Consider the following 22,385-nt stretch of genomic DNA (forward strand, 5'->3'; position numbering starts at 1 on the left):
CAGATAAAGACCTGATTGGTCCATCCAGTCTCCCCAACCTGATTCAGTTTAAATTTTTTAATTTTTTCTTCTTAGCTATTTCTGGGCAAGAATCCAAAGCTCTACCTGGTACTGTGCTTGGGTTCCTACTACCGAAATCTCCGTTAACACCTACTCCAGCCCATCTACACCCTCCCGGCCATTGAAGCCCTCCCCAGCCCATCCTCCACCAAATGGCCATATACAGACACAGACCATTCAAGTCTGCCCAGAACTAGCCTTAGTTCAATTTTTAATATTATTTTCTGATTCTAGATCCTCTGTGTTCATCCCACACTTCTTTGAACTCAGTCACAGTTTTACTCTCTACCACCTCTCTTAGGAGCGCATTCCAGGCATCCACCACCCTCTCCGTAAAGTAGAATTTCCTAACATTGCCTTTGAATCTACCACCCCTCAACCTCAAATTATGTCCTCTGGTTTTACCATTTTCCTTTCTCTGGAAAAGATTATGTTCTACATTAATACCCTTCAAATATTTGAATGTCTGAATCATATCTCCCCTGTCTCTCCTTTCCTCTAGGGTATACATATTCAGGGCTTCCAGTCTCTCCTCATACGTCTTCTGGCGCAAGCATCCTATCATTTTCGTCGCCCTCCTCTGGACCGCTTCAAGTCTTCTGACATCCTTCACCAGATACAGTCTCCAAAACTGAACACAATACTCCAAGTGGGGCCTTATCAATTACCTGTACAGGGGCATCAACACCTTCTTCCTTCTACTGGCTGCACCTCTCTTTATACAGCCCAGCATCCTTCTGGCAGCAGCCACTCCCTTATCACACTGTTTTTTCGCCTTTAGATCTTCGAACACTATCACCCCAAGGTCCCTCTCCCCGTCCGTGCATATCAGCTTCTCTCCTCCTAGCATATATGGTTTCTTCGATTATTAATCCCCAAATGCATTACTCTGCATTTCTTTGCATTGAATTTTAGTTGCCAGGCATTAGACCATTCCTCTAACTTTTGCAGATCCTTTTTCATATTTTCCACTCCCTCTTTGATTTCTACTCTGTTACAAATCTTAGTATCATCTGCAAAAAGGCACACTTTTCCTTCTAACCCTTCAGCAATGTCACCCACAAACATATTGAACAGGATTGGCCCCAGCACCGAACCCTGAGGGACTCCACTACTCATCTTTGCTTCCTCCGAGCGATTTCCATCAACCACCATCCTCTGGCGTCTGTCCGACAGCCAGTTTCTAACCCAGTACACCAGTATGGGTCCTAACTTCAACCCTTCAAGTTTGTTCAACAGCCTCCTATGAGGAATTGTATCAAAGGCTTTGCTGAAATCTAAGTAAATTACATCTAGCAAATGTCCTCGATCCAGCTCTCTGGTCACCCAATCAAAAAATTCAATCAGGTTCGTTTGGCACAATTTACCTTTTGTAAAGCCATGTTGTCTCGGATCCTGTAACCCATTAGATTCAAGGAAGTACACTATCCTTTCTTTCAGCAACACTTCCATTATTTTTCCAACAACTGAAGTGAGGCTCACCGGCCTGTAGTTTCCTGCTTCATCCCTGTGACCACTTTTATGAATAGTACCACATCCGTTCTCCTCCAATACCCAGGAATCATTCCTGTCTTCAGAGATTTGTTAAACAAGTCTTTAATAGGACTCGCCAGAACCTCTCTGAGCTTCCTTAGTATCCTGGGATGGATCCTGTCTGGTCCCATCGCTTTGTCCACCTTCAGTTTTTCAAGTTGCTCATAAACACTTTCCTCCGTGAATGGCGCAGAATCTACTCCATTTTCTCGTGTAACTTTGCCAGACAATCTCGGTCCTTCTCCAGGATTTTCTTCTGTGAACACAGAAGTATTTGTTTAACACATTTGCTTTTTCCTCATCACTCTCCACATATCGGTTCCCAGCATCTTTTAGTTTAGCAATTCCATTTTTCATCTTCCTCCTTTCACTAATATATCTGAAAACATTTTTGTCTCCCTTTTTTACATTTTAGCCATTTCTTCCGCCTGTGCTTTCGCCAGACATATCCCTCTCTTGGCTTCTTTCAGTTTCACCCTGTAATCATTTCTGCACTCCTCTTCTTGGGTTTTTTTTATATTTCACAAACGCCAACTCTTTCGCCTTTATTTTCTCCGCCACTAGTTTGGAAAACCATATCGGCTTCCTTTTTCTCTTGTTTTTATTGATTTTCTTCACATAAAGGTCCGTAGCCATTTTTATCACTCCTTTCAGCTTAGACCACTGTCTTTCCACTTCTCTTATGTCCTCCCATCCTAACAGCTCTTTCTTCAGGTACTCTCCCATTGCATTAAAGTCCGTATATTTGAAATCTATGACTTTAAGTATCATGCGGCCGCTCTCCACTTTAGCCGTTATATCAAAACAAACCGTTTGATGATTGCTACTTCCCAGGTGAGCACCCACCTGAACATTAGAGATACTCTCTCCATTTGTGAGGACCAGATCCAATATCGCTTTTTCCCTTGTGGGTTCCGTCACCATTTGAGCAGATCCTCTTGAAAGGCATCCACAATCTCCCTACTTCTTTCTGATTCCACTGACAGAACATTCCAGTCCGCATCTGGCAGGTTGAAATCTCCCAACAGCAAAATCTCCTCTTTCCTTTCAAACTTTTGGATATCCACAATCAGATCCTTATCAATTTGCTTTGATTGAGTCGGCGGTTTGTAGACTACACCCACGTAGATAGAAGTTCCATCTTCTCTTTTCAGAGCGATCCATATCGCTTCTTCCTTTCCCCAGGTCCCTTGCATTTCGGTCGCTTGGATATTGATCTTTACATAGAGAGCTACTCCTCCACCTTTTTAACCATCTCTGTCCTTCCTAAAAAGATTATATCCCGGTATGTTTGCATCCCATCCTTGGGATTCACTGAACAATGTCTCTGTGATAACGACAATATCTAGATCTGGCTCTAACATCAGGGCTTGCAGATCATGAACTTTGTTGCTTAGACTTCGAGCATTTGTGTCCTTTGCTCTCCCTTTCCATATGCAGGCAGTATTTCAGAAAAAGCTAAAGTCTTTACAAAAGGTTTCAAACACTTACCAAGCTCCCGAAAAACTTTCTGTGCTGCAAGTGTGGAGTTGTTGGCCAGGTCATTTGTTCCCAGATGGATAACCACATCAGTGTTAAAATCCTTAGTTTCTTCCTTAATTATAGTCAGTATTTGCCTGGAACTCCTGGTAGCTGAGGATCCTGGAAGATATTTCACTATTTTGGTCTCCTCGCCCTGTGTTCCAAGGTTAATGCCTCTGATGATGGAATCCCCCAACAGTAATAGTTTTCTGTTTTTGGCTGTTTTATTTGTGCTTAGGGTGCGCTTGTATTGTCCTAGGTTCCAACAGCTGAAGTTGCCATCTAAGCTCACTCCCATTGTTTGCAGGATATCTACTGTAAAGTCTGGCCAGTAACGTCTTCATGTTCCAAGTTAATGGAGTTCCCATTGATTCCCTCCTCAGCCCATCCTACATCGAATCGCCATATATTAGACACAAACTGTACAAGTCTGTCCAATACTGGCCTTAGTTTTCCAATTAGAGATCCTCAGTGTTTATCCTATGCTTTTTTGAATTCCATCACCGTTTTCCTCTCCACCATTTCCCATTCCAAGAATCCACCACCCTCTTTGTGAAAAATAATTTCCTAACATTACTCCTAAGTCTTCCTCCCTGTAACCTCAAGTTATGTTCTAGTTCTCCACCACCCTTCCCCTGGCATACCTTCAAATTTGAGCTCTTCACACCTTTGGTGCACACTGCTATCTCTGTCTCCCCCCCCCCCCCTCTTCTCAAATTGGAGGGCACACTGTTGCCTTGCTTTGCCTCACCCCTTCCTCCTGGCATATCAGCTGTTCTCTGTCCCTTCTCTTGCAGGGATTACACAGTAGGAGAAGGAAAAAGTGAACTACAGCACATTGGGTCACTTCCTCCACCTCTGCTGGCTTAGTCCATTTTAGATGAACAATAGGCTGAAGGGAGGCCTGCACATTTTACCTTAAAAGTCAGGTCTAACCTAGCAAAGGAGGAGGAAGTAACCTGATAGCTCTGGAACACGTTGCCAGAGGATGTGGTTAGAGTGCTTAATGTAGCTAGTTTTAAAAAAGGTTTGGACAAGTTCCTAGAGGAAAAGTCCATAGTCTGTTGTTGAGACAGACATGGGGGAAGCCACTGCTTGCCCTGGATTAGTAGGCATGGAATGCTGCTACTATTTGGGTTTTTGCCAGGTACTTGTGACTAGGATTGGCCTCTGTGGAGACGGGATACTCGGCTAGATGGACCAGTGGTCTGACCCAGTAAGTTTATTCTTATGTTCTTATGTCATATTCAAGTTACAAAAAGTTGCTATAATTGAGTAGTTGACCTTTAGAGTGATTAAGGCATGACACCTCCATAATCCTCCAGTGGTTGCTTTTCTCCTCCTTCTCCCTTGAAAGAGATCCTGGTTTTCTTTTCCAGTTTCAATGTAAGTTTCAGTATTATGGCCATTCTGAAGTAAGTACACAGGTCAGAAAAATAACCTAGTGGTTAATACAGTGGACTGTGAACCAAGGGGACCCAGGTTCAAGTTCCTTTTCATATCCTTTTTTTAAATAAATCTGAACCTTCCAGAAACAGAAAAATACCTACTGTACCTACATTTCTCCAAGAACATGCAGGCCTTCTTGCAGCTGGGTGACATCATCTGATGGAGCCCACATGGACACAAGCATGCATGGGTGTCTTCCTGCCTAATGCACAAACACAGGGTGATTAGAGTGCATTTTTCTGCATAGCAGGAAGGATACATCACCATTTTCTCCTGTCTCAGTGTGTTTTGCTAGTTCAAAGTGCCTTCCCGTTCACAGGTTTTTCTTAATTTCATTTTTCATCCCTTCATTATTTACTTTTCATTTAGTTCACTTGAATTTTATCACTTTTTCAGCTCTTGAAGTTTTCTTTGTTTTTACAATTGCTAGGCCTAAGTTTTGGCTGGAGCTCTATCCTCAGTTTGAACATACCTCTTTTAAAGTTCGAAACTGAGGAATTTAATTTGGCCTTGATACTGTTTTTTTACGTCCAAGAGGTGCATACAGTGCAGTCAAGTGATTTCTATCATAGATTCATTCTTATTGATGCATATGGTGCCTAGGGCCTGACCATGATACCAACTCTTGTTCTTTCTGTTTGTAAATGCAGTTGAGGACACATGGCAAGTTCAACGGAGAGACTTTTTGGTTCCTTGAAAGTCAATCAACATCAGCACCAAAAGTATTAACCTTGATGGCTGCTCAGATTACAGAAATCAGTGGGAGTGTACACAGTAGCAAGAAGATTTCCACTTCTCGTAACATTGGGTTCTGTTAGTAGGCCTTTGGACCAGTCAGCATCAGACCTGACACCGAGGATGCGTACGAGTTCAAGGACATCCTCATCGGCACCAAAGGACCATGATGCTGAGCATCAAGAGAAGCCTGAGAAGCACAAGCATTGGTTCTCTTCGATACATTGTGCTGGTAGCGCTAGGGAATTGGAATTGCTGGTACTTGAGAAGTGCCAATATTGAGAGGACAATCTCTGGGAAGCCAGTTTCATGCTTCTGGTTCAACACCAGTTCCTTCTCAGGCTGTCTCTTTCCCTGCTACCCAACCTTTCCCAATGCCCTCCTTTAATGAACAGTACCGAGCCATACTTGGGGAGTAGTTGGTGCTGATACTACATCTGCACTCGAATGAAGTATCAAGAGTGCTTATACTAGTTGAGACTCAGCCCCTGCACCTCCCTGATGCTCATGCCAGACCTGTAGAGAAATCCTTTGTGCTGGAGCCCTGAGGGGTCCCTATGTCAGCACTGACCCTTGCAGTACTGCCTTTAAAATCAAGGGAGAAAGCTTCCCTGGAGTTAGAGGGTAGGATTGTACCTCGGTGCCCTTTGAGACATGGTACTGTTACTACTAATGTCGCTGGTTTTAAGAAAGTTTTGAACAATTTCTTGGAGGAAAAGTCCAAAGTCTGTTATTGAGCCAGATATGAGGGAAGCCACTGCTTGCCCTGGATCAGTAGCGTGGAATGTTTCTACTATTTGGGTTTTTGCCAGGTACTCGTGAGCTGGATTAGTCACCGTTAAGATAGGCTACTGGGCTAGATGAACCATTGGTCTAACCCAGTAAGGCTATTCTTATATTTTTAATGTACTATTTATCATTTTTATAGCACTGTGAGTGGGGGTTAGGAGTTAAAAGGGGTTGTGTTTGTGAGGAGCTAGCTAAAATAAAAGTAGACAAAGCAATGGGGCTGGATGGTGTACATTCAAGGGTGCTGAAGGAACTTCAAGATCCGGTGGCTCCGCTGACTGACTTTTTCAATGAGTCTCTAGAGTCGGGAGTGGTACTGGAGAAAGGCGGATGTGGTTCCTCTCCACAACAGTGGATGTAAGGAAGAAGTAGGGAATTACAGGCCGGTAAGTCTGACTTCTGTGGTAAACAAATTAATGGAAACACTTTTAAAACAGAGAATGGTGAAGTTTCTGGAATCCTGTGGATAACAGGACCGGAGGCAACATGGATTCATTAGAGATAGGTCTTGTCAGACAAATCTAATCAATTTCTTTGACTGGGTGACCAGAGAATTGGATAGAGTTAGTGCGCTAGATGTGGTGTATTTGATTTTCGCAAAGCCTTTGATAGTGTTCCACACAGAAAGTTTATTTATTAGAGTGTCCTCAGGATGGGTCCCAAAGTGACAGGCTGGATCAAGAACTGGTTGAGTGGAAGGCGACAGAGGGGGTAGTGATAAATGAAGATCGCTCTGAGGAAAGAGATATTACCAATGGTTTGCCTCAAGGTTCTTTTCTTGGACCTATTTTTTTAACTTTTTTTTTTTTATTTGTAAATATTTTTATTGACATACAAGAGGAAAAAGACAACGCTCTGAAAACTAAATACAATTTTAAGCAGAACTAAGGATAAGAAAGTCTACTGTATAGTTTCTTTGTGGAGACTAATAGATTCTAACAAAAACAGTTAAAAAGTGCCCAACTCCACCTCTGAGAATCAATCCATGGCAGCAGAGTGAAGGTAAGGCAGTCAGTTGCTGGGGTACTTTGTAGTCCTTCTCATGGACATAGGAAGACTTACAGGCACAAGGAAAATGCCATGAAGAGTTAGCACTAATGATCAGAAACTGTATCCAGCAAAGGCTGAAGTCCACAGTGTCCAGAGCTGTAGTTATTCTAGTGTGGTATGTGATGATGAAGAAAAAAAAAAGAAATCTATTTTTGTTTAATGAAGAATTTATATAAGCTTTAGTCAAAGATCTATAATATATAATCTGTACTTGTGTCTGTGTTATATGTGCTTGTATATATGGGTTTTATAATGTATCTATATTTTTTCTGTATGAAACATGTTAAAACAAACTTTCCTGTTGTATTCCCTCAACCCCAAGCAAAGAAAACACTATTAAAGCTGCTTTTTGGAAAGGAAAAAAAAAAAAAAAGAAACAGAATAATAACACCCCCCTCCCCCAGCACTCCAGTGTCAAAAATTCAAAAGAGCGCTTCGGGCTCCATGGGACAAATTATCCCAAACAGGAGCCCAAATAGCCCGGAATTTTCTCCAATGACCAGGGCCACAATGTTTAACAAAAACAAAAAACTGTGGCTACAAATGTTCTGGAGATAATTTATTATACACTGACATATAAAAACATGAAAATTCAATTAATAAAGTACAATGATAAAAAATACAATGATAAAAATCCAACCGGACCGGGAAATGTAAAGATGTAACAAAAATTTATAATGCTGTTCTTGTAAAACTACTGAGCGAGTCAGTCGTTGGAGATGTTTCATGAGAAGACGTAAACCATCATCGGTTATTTGTACAGAAGTGGCAAGATCCTGATTCCACACCACCGCCACAGCATCCTAGTCCCAGGGAGCACTAAAACTGCCCAAACTGACCTGATGAAAGGACAAGCTGGTTCTGGACTGTCGAGACAAAGTCAGTGTTTCCTTATCCATATCCGCCATATCTTCATTTAAGGTAGTATGGTCCAAAGAGCAGAGGTAATAGGAGACTTGGCCATCGGAAAACCAATCTTGAGCCTGCAGTAAACCCCGAGCTTGAAGATCCTAAAAGGAAAGAGGAAGTCCATGCTCAGACACCACATCCCGCACATAGTTTTAAACATTTTTATAAACTATATTGCTGCATGGCTGTCGGGTAAGATTTGCCTCTTTGCAGATGATACCAAAATCTGCAATAGAGTAGACACCAGGTTGGTGTGAATAACATGAAGAAAGACCTGGCGAAGCTTGAAGAATGGTCTGAAATTTGGCAGCTAAAATTGAATGCTAAGAAATGCAAGGTCATGCATTTGGGCTGCAAAAACCCGTGGGTACAATACAGTTTAGTGGTGAAGAACTTATATGCATGACAGAAGAGCGGGACTTGGGTGTGATTGTATATGATGATACTAGGGTGGCCAAACTGGTTGAAAAGGTGATGGCAAAAACTAGAAGGATGCTAGGGTGCATATAGGTATGGCTAGTAGAAAAAGGAGGTATTGATGCCCCTGTATAAGACTCTGGTTAGACCTCATTTAAAATAATGTGTACAATTCTTGAGGCTGCACCTTCAAATAGATATAAAAAGGATGGAGTTGGTCCTTAGGAAAGCTACTAAAATGGTTGTGGTCTTCATTAAAAGGTGTATGGGGACAGACTTAAAGATCTTAATCTGTATGCTTTGGAGGAAAAGCGGGAGAGGGGAGATATGATAGAGATGTTTAAATAACTACGTGATGTAAATGTGCATGAGTTAAGTCTCTTTCATTTGAAAGGAAGCTCTGGAATTAGGACATAGGATGAAGTTAAGAGGTGATAGGCTCCGGAGTAATCTGAGGAAATACATTTTTACAGAAAGGGTGGCAGATGCATGGAACAGACTCCCAGAAGAGGTGGTGGAGACAGAGACTGTGTCTGAATTCAAGAAAGCCCAGGATAGTCATGCGGGATCTCTTAGAGAGAGAGGAAGAGATAATGGTTACTGTATATGGGCATACTAGATGAGCCATTTGGCCTTTATCTGCCATCATGTTGCGAGCACATTGAAAGAAATGGTCTACTGAGAACAAGCCAGCACGGATTCTGTAAGGGAAGGTCGTGCTTAACGAACCTTCTGTACTTCTTTGAGGGAATAAGCAGTCGGGTGGACAATGGGGAACCCATCGACATCATTTACCTCGATTTTCAAAAGGCTTTCGACAAGGTGCCACATGAAAGACTGCTTAGGAAGCTGTGGAACCACGGGGTGGGAGGAGATGTGCACAGATGGATCGAGCACTGGTTGTCGGGTAGACTGCAGAGGGTTGGAGTAAAGGGCCAATATTCTGACTGGCGGGGAGTCACGAGCGGTGTGCCACAGGGATCGGTGCTGGGGCCGTTACTTTTCAACATATTTATCAATGACCTGGAAAAAGAGGCAAAGTGCGAGGTCATAAAATTTGCAGATGATACCAAACTGTGCGGCAGAGTTAGGTCCAGGGAGGAGTGTGAGGACCTGCAAAGGGACCTGGAGAAGCTGGAGGACTGGGCAGACAAATGGCAAATGCGCTTCAATGTGGAAAAATGCAAGGTCATGCATATAGGGAAAAAGAACCCGTTGTTCAACTACAAAATGGGGGGGGCATTGTTGGGAGACAGCAGACTTGAGAGAGACTTGGGTGTGCTGGTGGATGCATCACTGAAGCCATCTGCACAGTGCGCAGCAGCCTCGAAAAAAGCCAACAGGATGCTGGGCATCATAAAGAGGGGAATCACAACCAGGACGCGGGAAGTCATCATGCCATTGTATCGAGCGATGGTGCGTCCGCATCTGGAATACTGCGTGCAGTATTGGTCGCCATACCTCAAGAAGGACATGGCGGTGCTTGAGAGAGTCCAAAGGAGAGCGACGAAACTGGTAAGAGGGCTGGAACACTGCCCATACGCCGAGAGGTTGGATAAGCTGGGGCTCTTCTCCCTGGAAAAAAGGAGGCTCAGGGGAGATATGATAGAGACCTTCAAGATCATGAGGGGCATAGAGAGGGTGGATAGGGACAGATTCTTCAGACTGAAGGGGACAACAGGTACGAGGGGGCACTCGGAGAAACTGAAGGGAGATAGGTTCAAAACAAATGCAAGGAAGTTTTTTTTCACCCAGAGGGTCGTGGACACTTGGAATGCGCTGCCGGAGGAGGTGGTCGGGCAGAGTACGGTACAGGGATTCAAACAGGGATTGGACGGATTCCTGAGGGATAAAGGGATCGTGGGATACTGAGAGAAGTATCCAGGAAATAAGTATAGAAACCCGACCAGGTCGTGCATGTGCAAAACCGGAGGGTTAGGACTTCGATGGGAAGATAGGACTTCAATGGGAAACCAGGGTGGCAAGGGGGCCCCTTCTGATGATTCAGACAGGGACCTGTTTGGGCCGCCGCGGGAGCGGACTGCTGGGCATGATGGACCTATGGTCTGACCCGGCGGAGGCACTGCTTATGTTCTTATGTTCTTATGTTCTTAAAAGCAACCTCGAAAAGTGGGCTTTTAGCCTGGATTTGAATATTGCCAGGGACGGAGCTTGATGTACTGACTCGGGCAGTCTGTTTCAGGCATATGGTGCAGCAGGAGAGAAGGAACGTAGTCTGGAGTTGGCAATAGAGGAGAAGGGTACAGATAATAGATAGACTTGCCCAATGAACGGAGTTCTTGGGGAGGCATACAGGGAGGGATAAGAGAGGAGAGATGGAGGAGCTGCAGAGTGATTGCACTTGTAAAGTCAATAAGAAGAGTGTGAATTGTATGTGGAAATGGATAGGGAGCCAATAAAATGACTTAAGAAGAGGGGTGATGTGATCATAGTGCCTGCACTGAGCTAAGGCAGTCTGAAACTTATTTTTTCCATTCTGACTATGGAGAAGACTCTGATTGGGACCGCTCATGGAATTCAGATGAGGACCCTCATTACTTCTCAGAGGAGAGTTTTATCCTGCCTTTCTGATCCTTCGCCACCTCAAGAGAGAAGGAAATCTCCACTTGAGTCACTTTTAAGGTTTATTATGCTTAATATACCATCTTTTACAAATAGTAACAGAGTAGTTTACAATACATTAAAATAAAAAAAAGAAAAGAAGAAAGGAACATCAACAAGTAATAGGAAAGTAGAAAGACCAATAGGTTGATTAAGGTGAGTATAACTGGTAGAAATGTAATAGGGAGGCAAGGGTGAAGATTGAAATTAAGAGAAGGGAGGAAATGGAGGTAGGGCTAAGAATAGGGCAAGATACTGAACCTGATGAGGTCGATGAATATGTGAATAATGTGTCAAGTATAAAAGGCAGTTGAGTTTGTAGATGTGTCTTAACGTTTTGGTTATGACATCTCCATTTAAGTTGGAGATGGAGGAGGAACCTAGGGCAGAGATGTTGTCTGTCCTGGACTTATGAGTCTGCTCCCAAGAAAGGGGTCACAGTACCATTGCACTCTATTTTCAAGGACACACTGATGAAGAACTGAAAAACTATCCTCTCAGTGCAGGTCACATCTAAGAAGGTGGATATGTAGTATCTTATCCAGAAGGCTCCTGAATTTGAGGGGGCCCTGCTGCCTTGTCACTCATTGGTTGTCAGAGCCACTCTCAAATGCTAGGAACCTAGCAAATGCCATCCAGATCCCTCCAGAATTGAGTCAGTGTCTTCTCTGGTGGGCAATTTGGTTGAATCTGATTATGGAATTTCCATCCAGGTGTTGATGATAGAGGCATCCAACTTGAGATGGGAGCTCATGTAAATGGGGTTCACTCCCAAAGACTTTGGTCAGCTCATATCTCCATATTGATCTCCTGGAGCTAAGGCCTTTTTGGAAAACTCTAAAGGCTTTAGATCGGCTGCAGAATCAAATTATTCTCATTAAAAACAGACCAGGTTTTACATGAACAATGGGGGGGGGGAGGGGGGATATTGGATCCTACTTCTTTTGTCAGGAGGCTGTGGGGATGTGCCAGTGTTCTTTCCTTCATGGAATCATCTTCCAAGCCACTACCTTTGCAGGAAAAGAAGACCGCCTGTTTGACAGACTGAGCAGGTTTTTGCAACTGCACGAGTGGTCACTCAACATGGGCATGGCCCGCAAGATCTTCCGAGACTGGGGCACCTCCTTCATGGATCTTTTTGCCGCTTGTCTCAACAAGAAGGTTTCCCGGTTCTGTGCCAGACTCAAATTACATGACAGACTAGCATCAGATGGCTTGTCCTAAGCAGAAATGTCAAATTTAGACATCTCTAGGCTGAAGGACTGCTCTGGTGTCCAAGGCTCCTTCAGATGATGTCACCTCTGAGTATGTCTGCATTTCTCTGTTGTCTACAGAGAAACCCGTTACAGGTAAGCAACTCTGCTTTCTCTCCACACATACCCTAAGTTCCTCCCTAAGTTCTTGTCAGATTTCCATCTTAAGCAGTCAATTGTTCTGACAAAATTTTTCCAAAAGCTTCATGTTCATCCTGACAAAACTGAACTACATACGTTAGACAGTAAGCAAGCCTATGGGACTAAATCCCATAGACCGTCCACCTAGCTTTTTGGGTTTCTTTGACCCAAACCATTTGGGGACAACCATTGGCAGGTTAGCAGATTGCATCTCCTTTGCTTATGCCCAGGCTGGGCTGACTCTTGAGGGTCATATGAAGGCTCATAATGTCAGAGCCTTGGTGATGTTGGTAACCCACTTGAGATCAGCCTTCATAGAGGAGATTTGTAAAACTGTGACGTGGTCATCTATCCACAGATTCACATCCCACTATTGTCTTGAGCAGAATTCCTGATGTGACAGCCGGTTCAATCAGATAGTCCTGCAGAATTTGTTTGGTGTTTAGAATCCCACTCCCCCAGCCAACTTTTATTAGCTTCAAGCTGCAGATTCACAATTAGTTTGTATTTAGTTTCAGGTTAATTACTTTAAATACCTCATTATTTTGAGTCTATATTGTCCAAGCCTTGTTGTTTTCTGTGAGGCTGATAGCTAGAGATTTCTAGCTTTGAGAATATGAAGGCCTGTTTGTCTTTGGAGAAAGCAAAGTTGCTTATCTGTAGCAGGTGTTCTCAGAGGACAGCAGGCCAAATATTTTCACTTACCTCCCCTTGGAGTTGTTTTCTTTAAGCTTTTATATGAGGTTGATCGCTCCCTGCTCAAGTGTTGGGTAGAAGGCACTCGTGCATATGCGCTGCTAGAAGCTTCTCTTGACAACTTGTTAGTAAGTGTTCATGCCAGGCTACATCTGATATAATCAGTAATAGCACTTTGTAATACAAAGGTCTATATAAGCATTAATACATTCAAGATATACCACAGGCTTGATTTATGTCAAAAACAAGCCACCAGAATGCTAACTTGATCCTCAAATGCACCACTCTACGTTCAAACTATTTCATTACATTAAGCTTGATGTGCAGAATCTTCCCTGGATCAATTTGTTTTTGAATTTTTAAATAATTCAATGCATTTTACATTACATTACAACTGAATTGTTCTATATTTCATTAAACTTAAGAGATATTTTATCAAAAAGACTTAGCTTAGATTTTGTGGTTGCTGTAAGGGACTGCTTATGCCAACATGTTTCGCAATAAAAATGCTTTTTCAAGGCTGGGTCCCTAATAATGCCTTGACAAAACGTTTTTATCGCGAAGCATGTTGGCACATACAGTCCCTTGCAGCAACCACAAAATCTAAGCTAAGGGGTCCTTTTTCAAAGGCGTGGTAGCGGTATAACGTGTGGAATACTACGCGTTAAACCGCCTGCCGCGCTAGTACCTAATGCCTCCATTGATGAGGTGTTAGGATTTTAGGCTGCCGCGGGGGTTAGCGTTTGATGAAATGTCCAACGTGCTAACCCCATAGCGCGCCTTGATAAAAGGAGCCCTGTCTTTTTGATAAAATATCTCTTAAGTTTAATGAAATATAGAACAATTCAGTTAAAATGTATTGAATTATTTAAAAATCAAATTATTTAAAAAATTCAAAAACAAATTGATCCAGGGAAGATTCTGCACATCAAGCTTAACGTAATGAAATAGTTTGAACGTGGAGTGGTGTGTTTGAGGATCAAGTTCGTATTCTAGTGGTTTGTTTTTGACATAAATCAAGCCTGTGGCATATCTTATAGGCTCCATTTGATGGCATCATCCAGCTGTGAGAATATTGGCCTGCTCTCCTCGGAGAACACCTGCTACAGGTAGGTAACTTCAATATATATAAAATATTTGTAAATCTGAAAGCTATTGGAGTGGTATGCATTCAGGTACATTAGGTATTTTTCAGGTCCTAAAGAGATCACGTTTGCAAAAAGAGTTTTATAGTGGGGATTTAAACCTCTGTCCTTTGGTTTACAGTTCACTGCACTAATCAATAGGCTACTAGTATGTTCTGCAAGGACATCTCTGTGGCCTCATTTTTGATGGTGATAGAGAGACTTTCCTGTCCCTGGTTTTTTTGTCATTCAAAAATTAGTTTTTTCATTTTGGAAAATGGCTATTCATTTTGGATGTTTTAAGTAAAGAAAGGTTCTTTTCACAGCCATAATCAAACAGGAAATCTAGATGTTTTTCCTGTTTGATTATGGCTATGAAGCGGATATGTTTTTTGAATGTTATGAGCAGGACAGTTATTTTTTTGGACTTAAATGTATTTTTTTTAATGTCCCTCCACATTCATAGGGGCTTTATCAGCAAATCAACATTCATTTAATTGTGGAAATACCTTTGAAAATTGCCTCCAAATGTTTTGTGGGATTTTCCCAAGTACTGTTGATGCAGAATTGTTGAAAAAAAAAGCTCATGTTAATTTTTTTGTTTTTTTTTCACCTCAGAAATTAAATGTAAAAGACCCGAAGCCCAGTTATACTCTTCTACATAAGCACAATGTTGATCGCTATTCAGTTACTATTTCTCCTAAGCCAGATGAAGAATGGAGTGAAGTCCAAAGCACTGGACCAGCCCAGAAGTAAGTTCCAGTTCATAATATTTTTCAGGTTTCAATACATACACAGTTTAAGATTCTAGAATTGTATTTTTAAAGACTGATGATACTTGTTTGGCAGAGGCAGGTGTCAACTTATAGACTAACCTAGAATGTCTCAAATTGTGGGTCATGACTATGTCTGGGGTTGTAGCTTAGTTGAGCATTTCATAAGATATTATTGTTCTGTGTCCCTTAGGGATTATTTGCTTTTTGCAGCCACGTGAATTATGGTTGCAGCGTCAGAAAGATTGGTGAGTGCTGGACTGACTAGTTTATTGAGGCATGAGCTTTCAAGATGCAGCTGACAAAGTGGAGTCTGCTCCTCAAAAGTTTGTGCCTTATTAAATTGGTTGCTAGAGCTGCCACTTATCTCTGCCAGTTGTTATGCCATACCAACAGGGTTATCCTTTTTCAAATGATGAGAGCTCGAGTCCTGTTTACCTCTCAAACTGTTTACCAATTATCCTATTTGTAAAAATTGAAGTTATCATCTTCCCAATGATCTCTATTAGTAATAATCCAGATTCTTTGCGTGTTTTGGCACCATTTAATGTGATACACATAGATAGAAAGCAGTTTACCTGTATTAATCTGCTGTCTGAAAATTGCCCATCCTCAGTGCTGCTAATAGCATATTATGATACGAATAGCCTTACTGGGTCAGACCAATGGACCATCAAACCTAGTAGGCCGTTCTCATGGTGGCCAGTCCAGGTCACTAGTACCTTGCCAAAACCCAAGGAGTAACAACATTTCATGTTACCGATTCAGGGCAAGCAGTAGCTTCCCCCATATCTTTCTTAATAACAGACTATGGACTTTTTCTCCAGGAAATTGTCCAAATCTTTCTTAAAACCAGTAATTTTATAAGAATTCTTTTTCTGCACATAAAACCTAGTCTACTTGCAAAAAAGGGCTTTTATAAAAATTTCATGCATGGAGTGGATCTACTTTTATTTTAATCTAATTTATGCATCCCTAATAGTGTAGTTTAGATGGAGTACAGATAGAGCTGAAGTGTCTGCATGTGTGCCTGTTTGCATCATCTTCAGAGCAAGTGTAAATTTGTGCATGGACATTTCTTGTACAACACTACTTTGTTCCTGAAGAAATGGGTAGTCAATCCCATCTTGTGAGATCTCTTGTAGGAAGCTTCATTAGCATAGTTTTGCTCCTCCTCTCTTACCTCTAGACTACCCTCCAACTTCCAGCTAGGAGCAAAGCACAATTAGTCAAAGACTGGCTGGAAGAAACCCACCTGGATATTTTACTTTTAACTGAAATATGGCTAACTTCTGATCAGGATACTATCATAGGTGATATACTACCTTCAGATTACAAAATTATTCCTCTATCAAGAAACTCAAAAAGAGGAGGAGGTCTAGCAATAATTCTTCGAGATTATTTTGAGTGTCAAGTACTAGACTTTAAACTAACCAATGATCTGGAAATTCTCACTTGCAAAATATCTAAAGAGGACTGTAAAGATAATTTGATCGTCACGACATTTTATATGCCCCATAACAGATGGCACCTAGCAAAAGAGGAATTCTACAAATTTCTCCTTGCAAACTCGGTAGCTGGTGCCTACAATTTTTTAGCAGGTGATGTTAATTTACACCTTGAACAGGAAGAGAATTCCAACATAACTAATCTACTTTCCTTCCTTACATCTCTAGGCTTTTCCAAACCAACTCTGACTAAAACCCATCAGAAAGGTCACCATTTAGATTTGATTATATTTTTTTCCAGTGTTTCAATTACCCCCAGTGTAAGTTTTAAAGGTGAAACCTGGACTAATACCTCTTGGTTGGATCACTTATGTAATTTTGAATTATGCTGGATTAAAAAACAACCCAAAATGAAACCAAGGAACAATTTCAAAGAGAAAACTATTTGGACAAGAGGACAACTGAACCCAGTAGAATTTTGGACACACTAAAGCTTAATTTCTAACTCAGACTTAAATCCAAATTTCATCCTAGGATGGAAAAATTTTAGCGATCAGGTTCTAAACAATATTGCACCATTGAAAGAACGTAGGAAAAGACATTGTTTATCAGACAGCAGGTATGATACTGATTTAATGGTTTTAAAGTGAGAAGTACGTAAATTGGAAAGAATATGGTGTAAATCAGGGAATGATGAGGACAGACTTATTTGGCGACTAAAAGTTAAAGAGTATAAAAGAATGATTAAAGAAAAGCGTTGTAAACATTATTCCCAAACAATTAATTCTCCCACATTGAATAGCAAAGAACTTTTCAGAATAGTCAATTCTCTGTTTGATATTGATCTACACAAACGTTCTAATACAGATCTCCCACCCTCTGCTGCAAACTTAGCCGACTACTTTGCCACAAAAATTCATAATTTGAGATCGTCTCTTGTATGTACAAGCATAGATCTACCAATCACTCAATTTGCTTTAAAAAATGAAGGTTCAACTGCTGATATGATTTGGAATCACTTAGAAAACTCAGATTGGAACCAATTTCTCATGCTTTACTCAAAATATGCAAAATCCAATTGCCTGCTAGACAACTGTCCACCGACTATCATGAAATCAGTTCCCTTCCCCTTCAAAGCTGAACTCTTTAACTGGATTTCTTTAAGTATGTGTACTGGCTATTTTTTGGCAGAACTTGACCATATCCTTGTGATTCCTATTATTAAAAACTCCAAGGAGTCAGTTTCTTCAGCTGCCAACTACAGACCTATTGCCAACATACCACTTTTTCTTAAACTAATGGAAGGACTGGTTAACATTGATCTCATGAAATATTTAGAGAAGTTCAGCATTCTACACGACTCCCAGTCTGGTTTTCGCACATTAAAATTACAAAAACCCAACAAATGAAAGGATGGATTCACACCCTCAGACGAAATCATGGAACTAAAAATAGAGAAAAGAAAATGGAGAAAATCTGACAAAAATGAGGAAGCCAGTCAACAGAACATACATTAAAAAGATAAGGAACGAAAAGAAAGAATACCTCTCAAAAAAGCTCCTCAAATCCCGAAACTCTACAAAAACCCTATACCAAGTAGTATATGGGTTGTTAGGGAAGATACCACCACCAAATGCCCCCTAACAAGTAAAGAATTCAGCAACTTTTTCACAGAGCAAATAAGAAATCTATAGAAAGATAGTGGACTAAATGACAACATATCTATAGACAATCACAAGGGGGAAACTAGAGATAATATGGAAGAATTTGAACCTGTCACAGAAACCCAAGTGAAGAAACTACTGAAAAGAGTGAAACCGGGTCCATCAACCTTTGACATCTACCCGATTCAACTGATGAGACAGCTCGATAGCCCAGGACTCTCCTACCTCATCCTGACTTATGTACCTCATCAACAGCTCACTACAGTCAGGACAAGTTCCACTTAAATGGAAACTCTCAGTCATCAAGCTCACCCTGAAGTATAAAGAAAAAGATCTAGAGAACCTCACTAACTACAGACCGGTAGCTAACCAGCTGTGGATATCCGAACTAGTAGACAAACTAGTGTGCCAACAAATATCAAACTTCCTGGGAAACTCATCGAAGCTGGACCAAGCCCAATCAGGATTCAGAAGACATCTCAGCAAAGAGACCGTTCTAGTAGCAGTGCAGGACTCTGTCCTTAAACACCAGGTTAACGGAGTTGACGTGCTGCTAGGGCTCCTAGACCTTTTAGCAGCTTTCAACCTAGTACAACACACACTGCCACTGGATGCTCCCCTGAACCATCCCCACCCCCTGAACCCACCCTGCACCTTTTTCTCAAGTTGGGAGCAGGAGGGATGTGGTCCCATTTGCTCTGAGGCCTGCCAGTCCAAAAAGGCGAGCTTTCCCCTCCTTGGTGCATCATGTGATGCACGGGGATAGGCCTAAAGCCCTGATTAGCTCAGACACCTAATGCCCCTCCCAAGGGGTATCCCAGGATACAGAGGAGCCTAACGCCCTGATTGGCTCAGATGCCTAAGGCCCCCCCTCCCTTTGGGTGGGACCTTAGGTGTCTGAGCCAGTCAGGACCTTAGGCCCCCTCCCCATGCATCACATGATGCACCAGAGAGGGGAAGGCCCCCCATTTTAGACTGGTGGGCCTCAGAATAGGTGGGACCATATCCCTCCTGCTCCCAACTTGTGAAGGTACTGGGTGGGTTTGGTGGGGGCAGAAGTTCATGGGAGCATCCTGTGGAAGAAGGGAGTGGGCATACGTCGTGCCGTTTTTTGGGGGAAGAGGGTAGGGTAGGGTATGGTTCGTGGGTAGGCTGTCTGACCTGGGGGGAGGAGGGGCCACAATTGGTAGGAGGGAGTAGGCATCCCTCCTGCCATTTTTTCTTGTGTGTATGTTGTAACAAGTACTGTGGTCCGGCCAGGACTCCACAGCTCCTCCAGTGGTTACAAGTAAAATAGAACTAGCGTGTGACCCGGGATGGAGTCACCCTGCAGGACTGGACTGTTAGTAATCAGGAACTCAAAAACAAAAATCAAACAAAGTCACAACAATTGAGGTTTGTAGCAAAATAATTCAGTTTTACTTGTTCCTTCGTTCAGTTAAGTAGTTCATCATTACAGCTGCAAAATTGTCAGAATTCAAAACAGTCACAAAGCAACAAAATGCCAAAAGGGTCAGCAAATAAACAGCTCAAAAATAAAGTTCAAATTAGCAGCTAAGTCTTCCTCTCTGTGGAGCTAACACAAGCCTGCTCCCAAGCAGCTTGTTCAATTATCACAGCTACTGTTCAAGATACTGGCTTCCACAATTCACTGTAATTTACAGCAAATAAGTAAAGCCTCTGGCAACTCTATATTATTGCCAGGAAAGGAGAGTGTGTCAGGTTTTGCAAAAATAAAGCCACAGGAATGGCTTTTCAAAACTCCCGCCCAGGATATTAACAAAACCTCTCCCCAAAATTCACACTCCTAGCTTTACAAAAACATCCCAGAAAGTCTAAACAGGCAAACAGTCAAAAACACTCACTCTTTGTAGCTTGAAATCAAGTCCACCTGCATGGGCTCAGGAAAGTCAGTAGCACACTCTGCAAAACCTTCTTGACAATCCATGGGTTCCACATCCAATAAAGGCAAGTCCTCAGCTTGACCAGCTTCTGTGAACTCCATGGGCATGGGTCTATTGCTCCTGCTTGGCCCAGGGGGATCCTCAGGGAGGCAAGGCCTGAACTTCCTCCCTAGCCGGCCTGCCTGTCTGATCTCCACTGCTGTCTTACATACTCTACCACCAGGGGCCTAATTTTGCCTCTCCCTACCGTGTACCCTAAGTATTTTACTTCTTGCTGCCCCAGAAAACATTTCTTTGGCTTTATAGTAAATCCTGCCCTTCTGAGTGATTCCAGCTCTGATGAAACATGCTCTAAGGTGTTGAGCAAAGAGGGAGAATATATGACAATATCATCAAGGTAGGCTTCTGCGTAGGCATGGTGCCCCCTTAGGACCTCGTTAACTGCATGCTGGCAAGTTGCAGCTGCCCCGTGAAGTCCGAAAGGCATTCAGGTAAATTGGTAAAGCCCATAGGGAGTGCTAAATGCTGTTTTGGGTTTGTCAGCAGCTGTTAGGGGAATCTGCCAATACCCCTTTTTTAGGCCAATGGTAGACAAATATTGAGCCTGATCAAGACGATCCAACAGCTCGTCTACACGCGGCATGGGGAACGCATCAAATTGTGAGACTTCATTGACTTGCCGAAAGTCAATGCAGAAACGGGGAGACCTATCTGCCTTTGGGACAATCACAATTGGGCTGCACCAGGGACTCTGTGAGGGTTAAATGACTCCCAGTGCCAACATTTCCTGTACCAATCCATTAATCAATCTCTTTTTCTCTTCTGACAGCCGGTAAGGACGGACCCTCACTATCCTACCTGGGGTGGTTACAAGGTTATGAGAGATCCCCTTCGTATGGCCTGGAATCGGTGAAAAAACATCAGAAAACTTTCCCACCAGAGCCTGCACCTGCTGTGTCTGGGTTGCCGAGATCTCTGTACCTATGTTAACCTTCTCTTCCCGACCCAGATTGGCTATCTGTGGGCCTAAATCGTCCTCTTGGCACCGCTGAGCGACTAACGCTAACGTTTCCCTGTCCTTCCAAGGCTTAAGAAGATTAATATGATAGGTCTGTAGGTGATTCTTTTCATCGTTCACCCTATAATTTAATGAGCCTATTCTCTCTACTACTGTGGCTGTCTCTTTCCAATGTGGCAGGAACTTGTGAGGGTCCGACGGTACCAGTATCAGTACCCGATCTCCCACTTCAAACTGGCGTTCTTTAGCCTTCCTATCATAATACATTTTCTGTTTTCACTGTGCCCTCTCTAAATTTTCTTTACTCAGCCCGGCAACTTGAGCCAATCTCTGTTTAAGTTGGGACAAATGTGACAACACATTCATTTCAGTCTCAACAGGAGGATCCCAACCCTCCTTCACTACATCCAGAAGCCCTCTGGAAGCACGCCCATACATCATCTCAAAGGGACTAACCCCCAAAGAATCCTGAACTCTTTCCCTGGCAGCGAACAAGACATAGGGAATAAACAGGTCCCAGTCCTTCATATTCCCTTTTAAACCCTTCTTTAACATATGCTTTAGAGACTGGTTAAAGCGCTCTACTAGGCCATTCGCCTGCGGATGTTCTAATATGTCTTACTCCCAGATCTTTCCAAAACCCTTCCATCTCCCTGGATAGAAAGTTACTACCACGATCTGACAGTACCTCCCTGGGGAAACCAATGTTACAAAATAAACCCATTAACTCCTTCATCAGGGCTTTAGAAGATGTTTTACGCAGTGGGAAAGCCCAGGGAAACCTCGTGGCCACATCCATCACTACAAAAATGAAATTATACCCACGTGAAGTCCTTTCCAATGGGCCTACTATGTCCATGGCTAACTTCCTGAGGGGTTCATCCACCACCGGAATAGGGATAAGGGGTGCTCGAGGTGGCTTACTCATGATTAGCTGCTGACAGATGGGACAAGACTTGCAAAACTCATCTACCTCCTGTCTCAACCCCGGCCAAAAGAACCTGTCCAGAACCTGGGTCTGGGTTGCTTGTATCCCCTTGTGTCTGGCTAATGGGGAGTCATGAGCCATTTGTAGGATGATCTTCCGAAACCCCTTCGGGATCACTAACTGTTCACGCTTTTTCCTTGAAGCCTCTGGGCATACTTCCTCCCTATAAAGGAGACCCCTTTTAATCCTAAGCCCTGTTTTACCGGACTGTAGTCCTGTAGCCTGATGCCACAGATCCTGCAAAGATGGGTCAGCACGTTGCTCGCTTAAAAATGTGGGAAAGATATCAAC

At 42.6% G+C, this 22,385-nt stretch overlaps 1 protein-coding gene across 1 annotated transcript in view; it reads left to right on the plus strand.

The window, feature by feature from the left end:
- SENP7 (SUMO specific peptidase 7) overlaps positions 1–22,385 on the plus strand; it is a 286,873-nt gene that overhangs the window by 161,863 nt on the left and 102,625 nt on the right. The window contains exon 12 of the mRNA XM_033943657.1: positions 14,918–15,051. Coding sequence (XP_033799548.1) covers positions 14,918–15,051 — 134 coding nt within the window. The remainder of the gene's footprint in view (positions 1–14,917; positions 15,052–22,385) is intronic.

The sequence above is a fragment of the Geotrypetes seraphini genome, chromosome 4 (assembly GCF_902459505.1).
Source record: "Geotrypetes seraphini chromosome 4, aGeoSer1.1, whole genome shotgun sequence".
In the NCBI taxonomy this organism is placed as follows: domain Eukaryota; kingdom Metazoa; phylum Chordata; class Amphibia; order Gymnophiona; family Dermophiidae; genus Geotrypetes; species Geotrypetes seraphini.